A 15,567-nucleotide genomic window follows, 5' to 3' on the forward strand; every position below is an offset into this window, starting at 1 on the left:
GTGCGTGTTTTGAGAAAGCGATTGCAGGAGTGGGAAGAGATACGCAGCTTGGCCACAAATCACTGCCTTCCTGACTTTACCTGCATCTTGACATGCAGTCCCAGTCCCTCGTGAGGTGACAGGAACAAATTTGTCATCCTAATATAGATGCCATCATTGCTGAGATGAATGTACTGAGGTCTAATTCCCAAGTGTAACGTTTGCAAAAACATGACATGAGGAAGGAGGAAGAGCAGCTTTGCCCTACAACAGCACACCAGGTCACCTGTAGCTCCCAGAGAGCATCACCATAATCTGATTCTTGTATTCCAGGTGGGGATTTGTCATTCACAAAGGGGTGAGCGCGAGCGCTACAAGCTAATGAGCGAGGCTCTGGTTCGGCACAAAGGAAACAAAAACCACACTGCAATAAAAATCAGGTGGAAATCGTTTATGAACTCTCTCAAGCACAATTGATTTTTCATCACTAATCCATCCCTGCAGCAATGCTGTTGTGCCAGAGTTCAGGACTGCAATTCATGGCTAGATTTTCTCTTAATAAATTATCAATTTTTTTTTTTACTTGACCTGTCATTTCCTGCAGCTCTCGGCTTGTAAAGACTTTATAGTTTGCACAATGACTGCACACAAAGGGGAGCAAATATCTTGAGTCTATCAAAAGATATCATAGCGTAATGGAAATGTAAAAGCACTTCTGTGGTAGTTATTGCACTTTGTCGAGAACAACTCACACAGAACATCACATCTTCTTTTGTGCAGATTAAAACATCCAAGATTGGTCTTTTCCCCCCTCATTTATGGTATTTAGCTTTGAGTTTCTTTTACATACACAAGAGTATTATCAATCTTCTGATCTTACTCTCTCAAAGAAAACAAACAAATCTAGTTTTCAAAATGTTAAACTCTTACTTCAAATGAATTTACCTCCTTCCCGAACCAATTTCTCCATTCTCCATTGCCCTTTGTCTCATGTCCACTTGTGTGACAAGCTAAAAGGCTTTATCTGCAGGCATGCAGCGTTCTTTATTTTATTTCTGCAGCATCTGGAATTTGTTTTATCTTAATTTAATCTGGTAATGATATTACTTCATATTGTGTTCCAGTCCATCCCTAAACTGCCTTTATCGTACTTATCAAGTGCCAAGATGGCTGCTCCCTGAACACAGCTAGCCATCTTGAAATTGAAATGTATACATTATGATGCTAATCTAACGCTCGCTATAGCTGTAGACTCAATTACCAAACCGTTATCAAGTTTGAGGTACACTGCATTTGTTTTATACACCCGAAAGGAAAAGCATGTGATTTCTCTTCGGTGAGAATGAAAATGTCAAATTTGACTAGCACTACTTGCATTCATTAATAAAGGAGCTTTTATGGATGCGCGAGCCAGTTTGTGCCGAACACTTTCTATTTGCTTTGCGTAAAATTACTTTTAAAAATAGAGGGAGCTCTGCATAGCTCAACGAGCAGTTGGCACAGAGCTCGTGTTCATGAATGTTAATGTAAACTAGCTGATCTCCGAATCTTGCAGGTGGGGGCAACACACTGTAGGACAAATTTGTCTCTTGTGTACAACAGTTTGCCTAGGACTATATTCTGTATACAAATCATAAAAGCAAAGGTCCTAAGAGACAACAATGTGGTCTATAAAACAAGCTGTAAAGCTGTCACAAGAGCCAGCCTTTAACAAACAACAGAGACGACATTCACACTGCGTAGGTTTCATTCTTGTCATCCAAACTGTCTTAGTGGAACAATCTGTATTTCTCAGCACTGCTGGCAGTTAGTGTGAAACCTGCAAAAGTAAACATGCTTTCTTTTTTTCAGTCCTTTAATAACGGCACGATGATAAACTTGGCTGAAACAACTTTAGAAAAAAAAACTAATTCCAAATAAATCATCAAAGGAAGACGCGACGTCCTGTCTCAGCTGGCTAATGTGACGATCGTCTTCCTGGTGCAGTCGAGCCTGTCTCTGCTGTCAGCTCTCGAATAATACAAGCATTCATCAAATCAAGCCAACACGTGTCGACAAGCTGGCATGTACCCCCGATAAGGTGGACTGGATCAGTGAGTCACATGGACTCTACAACACAATGTTGAAGGGCAGTTTCTATAATAGCCCCTGGTGAGCGTGAGATGATGGATATGGTCTGTTGCTGGGAGTGAACGTCACAGGGCTCGGGCCACTGCAGGTCCACGGCGTTACCTTCTGTGCCATCTGTCAGCACTGGGTGGGCACAAAACCATGATGGGGTCTGGGGCAGCGCACTCCAGGACCACCAAAAAACAACAGGCAACTAACTTTAGGGAGAAGGTGGGGGAGGTCAGGAACACAAACAAGTGCTGCAGAGGAGAGCTGTCCATCTCCACATCACGTGTTCAACCTAATTCTGCTCTCGTGAAATCATTGGAGTTGTATTATCCACTAGTGCTTTTCCTTTTATTCCATAGCAGGTGGTGGTAGCAGGATTTTTAATAAGATATAGAAAAGATAATAAACTTAGAAAAATCAATAGCGGACCTGTCAGTGAAGTAAGATCTTTGATACCTATTACTTTATCCTCAAGCTTATAGTATCTCGGTAGCATGACGGTCAATCCCATATATCTGCATTGCAGGGGAAATCTTATCCCGAGGATGTTTTCTTTCTCTGAATAATTGAACACAACCTTACAGGGCGCTGACACTCACACTAAACACTGCAGTATGTTTGTAGGTCCATGAGACAGTTTGGTTTAATATCTGGAATGAAATAAGACTCATCCAACATGGCTGCACTGTTGCTGAATAATCACTCTCGTTTATTAATGGAGAACATCCTCTGTTTCCTTAGTAACCTCTCAGTTCTCTATGCATGTGTCTGTTTTTCTAATTGAAAAGCGCACAAATGCAAAATTTAAGGGGGGAAAAAAGGGTTGGCTGGTTTTCATTTTACAATGAGATCTGCCTCTAGATGAGTTGAAGGAAACAGTTCCACTTGGTTAAGAAAGTGACAAACAATTCCCGATACAAATATGAAAAGGAAACTAGATAGAAAAAAATTTAATTATTTTACAAATCAGTAACTTCCCATTTGTTTCTACCCAGTCTCGAAATATCAATAAAAGAGAGAAACAGGCTCTGATTAGGTATATTGTGTGAAGATGTAATTACTTTTCATAAAGATTTAAAACTTCAATGAGCTGAATTTTTGTGAAAAACTCATGCGTAATATCTATCTGATACTGTAATGATAATGCTTTATTTATATTTATATATGTATACGATCCATTGGCAGTGGATCCACATGTGTAGCATCCCTACGTCTGTTTGAAGAAAAAGCTGCACGGATTTTTAAGTATCTGTTGTATGAATTTATTAGTGCTTAAAGAAATGTAGCTTAAAAAATAAATAATATCCCATGTTTGACAGCAGTGACATTAATTTTACAGTAGTTGCACTGTGAAAACCCGTCAATCAAAAGCAAACTTACTATGCTGTTGTCAGCGTGTGCTGCTCCGTAACTTGCGAGAGACAACTGATGACCTCATCCCTTTTAGAGAAGACGGCCAGGATAAAAAGCAAAAAGGCTGATTTCATAACAGGTAAATGGACCGATTACCTACTTTGACTATACAAATGTAATAATCTCTAAGTAAAGGCTCTGTTTTTACAGGCTCTGCTTTTTTTCTATTATTCTATTCCCACTTGTTGAGTGTGTTACTAAACCTTAACTTTAGCACTGCTTAAGAGGACATACCAAACTCAGTTTAAACATGTTATATTAAGTTATATTTATACAAATATATTCACGTTATAGTTACATACAAGTTATTCATGCTATGTAAAATGTAAAAGTGAAATTACATTACTCTAGTATTAGCAGCCTTACACTAGCTCCCCGTGCATTAGCGAATCTAATATAAAGTGGCACTGATTGTATTTAAAGTCATGAATGGACTTGCACCTGCAAATGTGGTAAATAAGTGCATCCATACACAATTTTGGATAGATCCTTAATGTCTGCTTCCCAATCTGTACAAAACCATTTTGTACTTGCGCTGTCGTTATTCCGAGACTCTGGAATAATCTCCCAAATGACCTGAGACAAGCATCAACTGTGACTGTCTTCAGGTCTAAGCTGAAGACAAAGCTTTTTTGTCAAGCTTTTAGAAACTGCTGATCTTTGAAACTCTATGTGGAGAGAATATTAGGAAAACTTTATTTATTTTTACTATTTATTGTTTGCTTGTATTGTATAGCACGTTGGTTTTAAGTGTGCTATATAAGTAAAATGGACTTACTATATGCCAGAATAGTTTGAATTTGTTATGGAAAGAAATGAAACAGCAACAGTAACATTATAGCAGTATATAGTGTTTTCATAGTGCAATGAAGTCTGTTTCAGTGTAATACAAGTCATGTTTTCCACTGAACAGTGAGCAGTAATCAAATTCTACACAGCTGCAATTCTTCTCTTAAGAAATGCTCAGACATGATGTTCCACCTCCGTCTTCTCCATCATAAGAACAGCAACTGTTTCTGTTTATGGGAAGCTCCAAGTGACAGCTTGTTATGGCTCTTGTTGTTTATTCTTTGTTATAAAAGACCAAAAAAAAGGAGTGGTAAGTGACCTAAAAAAGTTTAATTTTAATACTGGAGCCACATCAGCTTCATTAGTGCACTGAGAAAAAAAAAGGCGACACAGTGAAATACTTTTTCATCGCCGTTAACTGGACATTTATGATCTTAAACTGGGATGGGAGCTGTAACATGAAACTGTGCAATTGAACTACTGATGACAAATTTCAGACAATTGATTCAGAATGATACCCATATTAAGATTTATAAAGACTTATTCGAATTTATATAAAAAATGTGAAGGCAGTTATCATGTATCTCAAACTAAATGAAGACAGAAGAACAAGATTTAGCATCATTTGCAGGATAATTAAAGAAGCACAATCTCAATCAAACTCCAGACGTCTGTCTGAATAGGGACACATGCGTGATTGGTCTTAAATCTTGGCTTTAAAGACTTATTCTAGCCTCAATTTGTAAAACAATTATTCCTACCAATATAAACCACGCGGTGAGGTAGTATAAAACACAATAAAGACACATAGTGCAAGGATGTTAATTAAATAAAAGAAGGTGCAGACTGAGCAGTCATTGAGTAGTAAGTTACAGAAGATTTTTCACCGCAAGATTTTTGTGACACTAAGGTAATTATAGTGTGTTCTGTGAGAGTCAGCAAGGGAGGCAAGAAGGTAGCCAAACACCGCACTAAAGGTGTAGCAGTGCAGCATGTCAAATCTTCGATTATCCCTGAGAATTATAGCGAGGTCAGGTTTTGGCCCCTTGTCTCAGGGACCAAGATAAACAGAGCCACTATAAGCCAGTTCAGCTGGAACTGAACCATGTGCTGTGAGTGCAAATGAAATGGCCCACACAATGTGTTTTGAATGTTCCTCGCTTCCTCTGAATGGCCATTACACCCACCTCACCCAGGGTTAATTCAGAAATAGTGGGGGCAATTGGCTATTTGGTGGCAATGATGTGACATACTGGCCATTCATTCTCCCTAGGAACAGGCTATAATCTGCATTTCTTGATTTTTCACCAGCAACAAGCTATAAAACTGAAATTGTACAATGCAAAAAGGTTATGAAAGAAACATAGCAAGCGTGAAATGTCATATGACATCCAAAATTACTGCTATGTTTCTGTAAGGTTTTCCCATATCTGATATTAAAGGTCCCTAGAGCAGAAATTTAAATGGCTTGAACAATCCTGTGAGTTTTCTTTTAGCGCCATCATTAGGTAAAAGTTTTCATTTCTTTAGGGGAAAAGCTTAACATCTCCCGTATGGCCTGACACAAAATTAGTTCTTATAATCATGGATGCCAGACAGTGTGTCCTACTTATATTATTATGAACCTTTTACGTTTTCTCCATTTTCTAATGTATGCGAAAGGAAAAAACAAGCTTCAGAAAATTGAACCACCATATGTAAAACCAATAGAAAGAAACTAGAGGTTCTTTATACCAAACTGAAGGTCACATATGTGTAACATGGCTTTGAACTGTACATATTTCTGCTGGAAGATTGTGTCCTTGTGTCTCCCCTGCAGCCATTACCAACTCTGGAGGATGTTGCTGGAGGACAACATTGGTGGATGGTGGATGGCAGCCCCACACTAGGAAAGCTTCAGAGATTTATATACATATGCACTGGCCAGGGTTGATAATACAGAGCGGTGCAGGTGAGGATCCATCACTGTCACAAGCACTCAATGGCTCTGGTAGATAGCAGTATTTATCTTTTTGTTTCCCCCCTTTGTTCTTTTTTCTATTCTTTTCTTTTTGGAGCTGGTAGGTAAATAGCATTCAGTACTCAGTGGTTTGAATGAAGCATTAACTAAGTACGAATAATTATTTCTTATTTAAGATGCTGTTATATCCCAAACTGCCATCAGACATATTTAAATGTTTTTATTAAGGAGGAGATGATACTGAAAAGATCTAATTTACAAACACTGAGCAGTGCCTGACCACTGGCTGCTAGTTTTACCTTTAGACCTCTGTGTGTGGGCAGCTTGGGGTCAAAAGGACATCAGTACATATAAAAACATACGTGCACACACACACACACACAATATCTCTTTTTTTCAATTTACACAAAGTTCAGCTCTGTTCAGTAATTGGTGGAAAGGGTTAGGGGACTGAGTGGGACAAAAATGAAGATGGATTTAAAATAGTTCAAATCTGACAAGTGAAAGCTGTGCCGTTGTTTGCGAAAGCTTACACAAGTTCATTACTGTTTAATTGGATGTTACCAGGCACCACTGCAGGGAGCAGACACTTTATCAAAACACGACAGTCCAGTGCTTACAATCAGCTCCCTTCCCCTCACAAGCCACAATCTGACACCCAAGCGTTTAATATCTTGGTCGGGGAAGCTCGTCAGATTGATCGTATGATCAAAATAAAAACAAGATCATATCTGGTTCTTCTGTACTGGAGTGGCCCTAAAATTTGTATTAATCCAATTATGTTTTAGGCAGATGTAAAATTTGTATCACAATTAAAATAACAATTCTGACTCATCAGCTTTTTTCCCATGGTGAACTTCTTTCCTGATTATGCCAGTGTGCTCTAAGACGATAATAGCCGTGTTAATAAAGCAAGTGTGGACACCCAGTGACTTGAGAAGAATGACTATAATGTAATGTTACCCATAAGTCAAGGCCTTCGGCATTCAATCACCATATAACCCCAGTCAAGCATTTTTGATAGGGCACCTGAGAAGACAGACCCTTTAAAATCATTATTATAATGACCACTAGCAGGATCTTCCCCCTAGGAAGTAACCAGGCCGAGGCAAGAAGACACACCCTAAGTCTGCAGAGCCGATGTCACTGAAAGGTTTCACTGTGCTTGAATTTTCACAACATGTGCACAGCAGGGCTGCATGGCCGAATACAGACATTCTGTTTATTAGGCAGGTATTGAGTATGAACGACCATATGAGGTAAGCATAAGACATTATAGTGATAACCCTAACCCTGTTGAGCTCTCTTGGAGAAAGTCAAAATAGACTGTTTTCTTTCTTTTAGGAAAAAGAAAGTTAATAAATAGTTTTGACCATTAATTAGTTTAATTCACATTGTTAAGCTGTAGCCATTTATTAATAATCCAGTCAAATAATAAAAGACTGGATGGATTGCACCATCCTAAGTTACATTATGAAGGCTATTGCTGCTACTTTCCTAAGAAATTTAGTGCTGTAGGTTGCAGCCACTTACAAATCTAACTACACTTTTTTTGTGGTTTGAGTCATCACTTCGCATCGCTAGGCATGTGTATAAAAGGTCTCAGATATGTTTTTCTTAATATTTTGGATCCAACTGCTCCTTTTGACAGTCTGGCCGGCATTTTCCAGAGCACCTTTTTCACCGAGGTTCAGTGGTTATAGCCTGATACTGCCACTGCCTGCGTTAGCCATTTTATATCCACTGGGACCTGCCATACTAAAAATGTATGTGTCCCAGTAATGTGAGGCTCTTAGGATATAAAAGCATTCGGTGAATTGCATTCGACATCAGAGGGGAGATGAAACAGCTGGACAATGAATAAATGCTGACTATTCAACAGAAAGGACAGTGAATGCACCATCTCTTTTTACTGTAGTGTCCTGAGACAGTAATGTCGTACCGCAGGAGCTCGCCATAGGAAGGCTGTCACATTGAATCAAACCAAACGCGTTGACATCTCCCAATGCACACATTTTTGCATGCCTCATTCATCTCTCCACCTACATCGCTGAACCGCTCTTTAGTTGACTTGACTATTTTCTTACTTCCAGTCCTTCTTTACCACCTTATAGGTGAGCTTGCAGCATAACACGATGATACAATGCCTGTCTCTAAATATGAATATGCATCGCCACTAATCAACCTTAAGCCTTGCAGCCATACATACTGTATACTTTTAAAACAATAACAATAAGATGATCTGGACACTGCTCAACAATAATAACTATACATCTACTTTCCACAAGGTTAATTGTTATTGATAAAAACAGTAAAGCAGAATCCCATTAACAAAATAGCATAATGTCAGTTATCTATGTTTCCAGATGCCTTGCACATAATGCCTCTCTTTGTAATTTGCTATACTTCTAATTTGTCATGGTCCTTTAAATCACCTTTTTTAACTCCAGATGAAAAGGCCAAGGAAAAAAGGGGCATCCATCCTATCAAGGCTATTCCTTTCTGCCAATCTCTTGGTTCCTTGGTGGCAATTTATATCACCGCATGGAGCTGGGATATAATTATAGTCTATTGTCTGATATTTCACCTGCATTACACGCTATTGCAACGGTTCAGGAACCATGCTGAGTCCGAGAGAAAGCCATTCCACGCGGATCAATATTTATGATTGTATTATTTGTCAGCAACTGCGGACCCTTGCACAAACTATTATGCCGGTCTCAGGTCAGAGAGAGTTAGGTGACAAGAGGTAATGTATAATCTTTACTGCGCTAAGTCGAAGGTAAGGTGCATGTTATCTGTAGGAGTCTGTCATTTCATAAAATGAGCAGTGGGTTTAGTAGTCTGCTAACGTTACAGAACAGCGTGATATTTTAATTTGCTGTTTGATTAAATATAGCTGATATTTCGCAGTAAAGAGCTTAATTTTGCTTTCACAGATGCATCAACGTTAAAGGTTAAAGGCGTTTTCACACTAATTTTTAGATGAAGACAACAATAGGCCTAATGTGAAAACTAATTAAATGGGTTTCTTTTTAACAATGAAAGTCATCACTGTTACACTGTGAAGGCACTCAGACGTTTTCTTTTAAAATAGACTGAGGCATGCGTCTATTAACTGTTGTCTCAGTGAAACTGTGAAGACAGACAAGTTATACAAAGAGGAATTAAAATCAAATCATTTGTGTGAAGATTTTTCAGTGAAGTTAAATCCACCACTCCTCGGGATGCTATGATCTCCCTGTACCCAACGCGACTAATCCAAAAATTATTTTTAAATATATTTGTAACAGCTCTGATCTAAGGGATGTTTTAGCTTACAGCAGCTATGCATGCTTTTAATACATCTGACCCTCAAATTATTTGAAATTTTGACAATCACTTTAACTTTGCATGCATTCAGTTCATGTTCCACCCAACCCCCCTTTTCTTTTTTTGCTGTGAGCGTTTAATATAATGTAAAATGCCCAATTAATTTTGAAAACTATCACAGAGTAGCTTTGGCTCAGTTTAAGCACATTTCTCCAATTAGTGAGGTGAGGCTGGCTTTTGATTGTTTATACAACTTGAAACCGTCCCCTGGGTCACGCTGCTTCTAGTTTCGTTTTGTACCAACAAAACATGAAAGCATTTCCAACATTCCAGTCTTGTTTATGCTGTGAAAACGAAATACAGCCACTGCAACTCTTCCTTTTAATGACCTATATGAGAATATATAGTAACATGTATTGTCAATTAAGCAGGTCTTCCAGAATCACTGACATGGCTTTTAAATTCAGTCCAATTTAAAGAAGAAGACTTAAATTCCCAATTTACATTTTTAAAACATCTATAACACATGAGCAAAACTGGGCCCGTGGGACAGAATCCACCAGTTAGGGGCAGAGAGCTTTGCAAAACAGGCACACTCACACTTTCTTGCTTACATTAGGAAAATATACAGTACATAATTTGTGACAATAAATAGAGCAAATAGCTGTCTCTTAACTGTATATCATTCAATCCTAGACTGTGTCCATCTTAGGTTTTTTCATGTTAGTCCGTGTTTTGTTTTGCAGCGTGTGCATAATACTAATAATAGGATAAGACTTCTTGGGGATCCCCACAACATCAATCTGCTCAGCTTACAGCTAGGAAAACACAAGATGAAAAGGGCCACAGCTAGCCAACTGAAATTTCAAATTAAGAGTGAATGGATTGCCCTTTGATAAAATAATTACACAGTCGCACCAATCATTCACAAAATATACTTGGCAAGGTTGTAGAAAAAATACGAGTACTACACAACTAAGGTATAGTAAATATTATCCCAATTTGTTTATTTTATTTGGGTATACAGATCTGTACTCTAACTCAAGTATAAGCTAATGCACAAAGAATGCAGCGGTCATAAGAAAACACAAAACTATGTGAGTGAATTAAAATTCATAAATATGATGTGCATACTTGATGATGTGGATAGTGAGTGAAACAATGGTAAAAGTATTCTAAAAGGCATGACAGTTCATTTTTCAAGTGTTTTTCATTTCCAGTTCATGGCTGCTGATGTATTGTGAGGCGTTTAAAATGCAATGTCTTCTGTTTTTGGCAGAAACTATGCAAGAATGGTCTGATCACCACTCCATTGGATAGGACACATATTTCGCGTTGCATTGTTTAGTCCCACATTGTGACATCTGAGAAGTAATATGCTCCAGCAGATGCTGCACCACTCATGCAGGACCGATAAAGATGATGGAGGACCTCGATGATGGTTATCACTGTAACACAGACACACCTCATGGGGCCATATCTGATTGCAAACAGGAGCAATGCTCAACAGTGTGTTGCAGCTCCCAATTGTGAAACAATGTGCTTATTTTCCCTCCGTTTTTAGGGCGGAGGCCTCAAGGAGAAAAAAAGGCATGACGGGCGGAATAAAATGGAGCATTCTTCACGTGGCTGTCACGATGAAACGTACTATATTAATCCAGGATGCGCTTAACTTTCTATGCATTACTTTGCATTGAGAGCATTACAATAAGGATCAAACAGAGTATAGACATGGAAAAGAAGAGACTTGAAAAAGAATTATTTAAAAGAGATCTTACTTGCTGAGGCTCTCGTGGTGTTGTCAGCTTTACTCTCCTGCTGGACGCTGTGGTGGTGGTGATCTCCATGATGGATGTGGATGTCTCTGAGCGATTGGCTGTGGTACTTGACTGTGGGGTGATAGAGGAGGGTGACTCCCCCACAAGCCGCACACTGCCTTGGATCCTTATATTGGGATCCCCCTCTGCGGCCATGTTGAAGACCTTCAAGCCATTATAGTAGAGGCCTGAAAGCTGGCCCTGAAAGGATCGACTGCGATCTCGCTCCCAGCCCCCAATCTGTATAGTGGTTTGGCTGTTGAAGATTGTAAGCTGTCGCCCTGCGGGAAAACAATGTTACATATATACAAGAATGTTGAACTGTGGACTCGGCCACTTTTACAAAGCAAGATAAAAGAACAGAAAGACTGATTTTTTTGCCCAGTGGCTAATGAGAACAATAAATTACGGGTTGTAGAGCAAACCCTGTTAATTTATTGTAGTTAAACGATGAGATGCCTATGAAAAGAAAAACAAAGTATAAACACAGGATATAGAAAATCAATGTAGCTTTGCTAAAAGGTCAGTCTAATCTGGAATGGCATGGAAAAAAAGATTAAGAAAAAGTAGCACTGTTATGGGAATGCAATAGATTTAACTACATAAAACATATGATAACATAATCTTGAAAGGACTAAATGGATCATTTGTTTGCAGGAAATTGCCTGGAAATAAAACTGAACAAAATTGGATAACAAAGCTAAAAAGATATATGTAACTAAGTTATCTTTCAATTTTTTCTTCAAATTTTAGCATTTATGGACCTCAAAAGCATGAAAAAAAGAAGAAAAACAAGAAAGCTTCATGTGTGGCTGCAGTCTGTGAGAAGTGGACTGGAAGGTTCTCACAGGAGGCAAGAGACACTTCACTGTTATTGTTCATCCTTTTAGCAAAAGCAACCAAATTAAAACAAACAAACAAAAATAAAAATGGTTGGAAAGAAATGAAATTTAAAACAGAACTTTTTATGACACAATTTCAATGGAAAACTGAAAAAAAAAAGAATTAATATTAAAAAAAAGCAGAACGCTAATTTCACATTGAGTGAAGATAGAAATTAGGTATTTAACTACAAGAAAAAAAATAAAGAAAATCGAAACAAAAAAACAAAGCATGCACTCAGCTTGTTTTATGTTACAGTTCCTTGATCTAAAGTCCTGCATACATATATATATATATGTATATATATTTACAATATATGTTAAAGGGACTCAAAATGCTGATGCCAATTGATATTGCACACTATTTATCTTTGCTAACAGTTTAATCAAAATAGATCAAATGACACTAAAGTAATGTGCTGTACTGTAAATGCATGTTTCAAAAGTGTTTCAAAATAACACTTAGCAACGAATGAACAACTGATGTAGAACTTTTAATTTGTAATTTATGTTTACAGCAAAAAGCGACATGAATTTATAGACATTTTAAAAATGCTGATATTACTTCAGTAAGTGGATTTATATTCATATTTACAGTCCCTTTAACCGTAAGTTGACAATAAACACGTATTAAAAAAAGCTTACATCTATAAAATGAATACATTATTATAAAAAAAACTAAATTTAACTGTTCAAATCATTTTAATTTTAAAGTTTTACTGAACATTTATTTTTAAGGTTTATTATTTACAAAATAATGCTACAACTTGGTTATGATCAAATTATTTTATTTAAAATTTTAATCAGGTTTTTTACCTTTGTCGAGTAGCCATTCGTCAACTACTCGACCAAGTCGGTATGGGATTCGCTGTCTAGCAATCGCCAGGCGTTCGTTATCATTGTTGCCTTTAAAGTTTAAAGAGACATTTCATTGGTTACAATCTGTAAGGTCAAAGGTTAAATATCCATACTTAATGCTAGAGCTATACAACTGCACAAGGTTTTTATATTTAAAAACGTTTTGTATGTTTAAAAAAACAGTATTAACTAAAACATTATTTGACCAAACTTCACTCTTTTTATTTTAATTTTAACCAACAAATTAGGCCTATATTAATTGAAAATAAGAGGACTAGCATATAAATGTTTCATCTAAGTTAATAAACCTATGTTAAAAACCAACCAAAATCACAAATTTATACATCCATTACAATATCTTTACCCAATATTTCCATCCCCATTTATCATTTCCCTCTGTTTTTATCTGACTTTTAAACTGGTTACATTTATACAGCTTCAAAAAGGAACATCATTTGAATTTATTATTAAATAAACCGTTTATGGTTTAAAGGAGAGAACCATTTAACTTTCACATATTACAAATGCCCACCCCATTTATAAAAACACTAATTGACAAGTAATAATAAACTATTTGCCATATAAAACCTAACAGTAAATTCTCTAACGCTTCTAATCAGAGAGAAATCAGAAGACAAAGTAGATACATACACTGTAAACCTTCAAGAACATGGCTTTGACAAAAGCTACAAGTCATAAAGAAGAAAAAGTCACAAGCTTGACCGAGTGTAGCATCGCATACATGTGTTTCAATGACAGTCAAGTGTTTTTAGAGCATAAAGTCAAATAAGTGACATAAATGAGAAAGAAGAGCTACAAAAAAACGACACTCTGTATTGGAGGGGCACTTTGGCATTAATGAGGGCAAACTCTGCATCACCCTTTTGTCAACGCCAATAACCTCTCCAGAACAGAAGACTTTCAGCAAAGTGGCACTGTCTCTGAGTGCTTTTCCCCTGGTATTGTCTGCTGAGATTGAATTCAGTCAGCCCCATTCTTCTGGCAGATTGACAATGTTTGTTCCATCAACTATATTAATTCAGTTCTGGCAGATAAAAGATCCGGTAGCTAACAATGATTCGGTGGAGAATAGCTTCTTAGAGGAGAGGTCTGCTAAGAAAAGGAGGTAACCTTGTAAAAGACGCACACCTCTTCTAATAAAAGATCTTATAAGTAAGAGCATACATAAAAATATATTTTTTAATCACATCAGCTTGAATTACTGTTGAAGACCAGCTAAACAAGAAAAAAACCCAGTTTGAATCTTATCTATACCCCTAATGAAATTTGGTTGCGGATGACCGTGCCTGGGTGGAGCACATAGCATTGTGAAGAAGATTTAGCAACACTTTTCCTTTATGCTGATTGGACAGATACAGTCCAGATTACAGCAAACCCACACAGGAAGGTAATGGGTAACATTTGATATGACTGGTTTAGGAAGGAAGATGAAGTTTGTAATGGACAAACTCTCTTGTAGAGCACATACATCAAGTTTCTGCACTTTTCTTAAAAAGTATTTTAAACTTGTAAACTTGCAAATGCATGTCAACTTCAATTTGTCATTTCTTGTGAAACTTAACTGTGACTACTCAACTTGTTTCACTAAAAAAAGAGGACTTAATGAGCTCCTCGAGAAGTCGTGTAGTGCAGTTTTTAGCATACGTCACTCAAGCAGGAGTAAATAGCGCATTTGTTGAGTCAAGCATGCACAAACGCAGACACAGCTGTGCTTCCTATCATTTTGAATGTGATAAATTAATGAATAATTCTTCATTGCTGTTGCAATGGAACATTTGAGGGCTTTGTCAATTCCTGTCATCTCCATTTCTTAGTCATGGGGTGTTGGTTATGTCACCTCACCATTCCCTGCTACTCTGACACCTCATCTGAGGAGAGGTCAGCATCAAACGGGGCCCTGGAGAACATTTATCCTACAGCTGTTGCGAGGACAGCGAGGACATCTGAGTTTAGAGTGAAAAAGAGAAACACCCATTAATACCTTCCTTTTTTAAATGATGTTCATTGATTAATGCTCATTTCTAACTATGCTATATAAGTTACTTGATGGTTGCAGTATGACGTGTTTTTGATGTATTCTAAGCTTTATTCAAAAAATAGTTTTAGTATAGGCTTACATGTTGGTGTCAGAGTTTTAGCGCAGATGACAGTTTGTTGAAGAAGTATGCAAGGAAACTAATAGAAAGGCACAGAGGAGTGTCAGCTCCAGGCGCATAGATACCCAAGAAGCACGCACACATATTCATGCACACTTATCCTCACACACAGCGTGCCACTGTGCCAAAATCCTCTACTTTTGTGCAAAAACATGCTCCATTTTCAAAGACGGCTGCGCTTTATCTGTTTGGCTACGTACCCCATGGCACACTGAGTCTATCCTTATACTGAGGTTAATTAAGTGTGCATATAATCAAGGTCT

General features: G+C 37.6%; 1 protein-coding gene across 30 annotated transcripts in view; it reads right to left on the minus strand.

Moving 5' to 3' along the window:
• The window catches only part of LOC113034636 (neurexin-1a), a 258,027-nt gene that overhangs the window by 23,951 nt on the left and 218,509 nt on the right, over positions 1-15,567 (minus strand). For 23 of the 30 annotated variants that reach the window (XM_026189409.1, XM_026189380.1, XM_026189397.1 and 20 more), the window contains 2 exons: positions 13,086-13,175; positions 11,350-11,669 (listed from right to left, as the gene is read on the minus strand). In XM_026189409.1, the coding sequence (XP_026045194.1) occupies positions 11,350-11,669; positions 13,086-13,175 (410 nt within the window). The remainder of the gene's footprint in view (positions 1-11,349; positions 11,670-13,085; positions 13,176-15,567) is intronic. The other 7 variants (XM_026189404.1, XM_026189402.1, XM_026189401.1 and 4 more) reach the window with 1 other exon arrangement.

This window comes from Astatotilapia calliptera, chromosome 13, assembly GCF_900246225.1.
Source record: "Astatotilapia calliptera chromosome 13, fAstCal1.2, whole genome shotgun sequence".
Taxonomy (NCBI): domain Eukaryota; kingdom Metazoa; phylum Chordata; class Actinopteri; order Cichliformes; family Cichlidae; genus Astatotilapia; species Astatotilapia calliptera.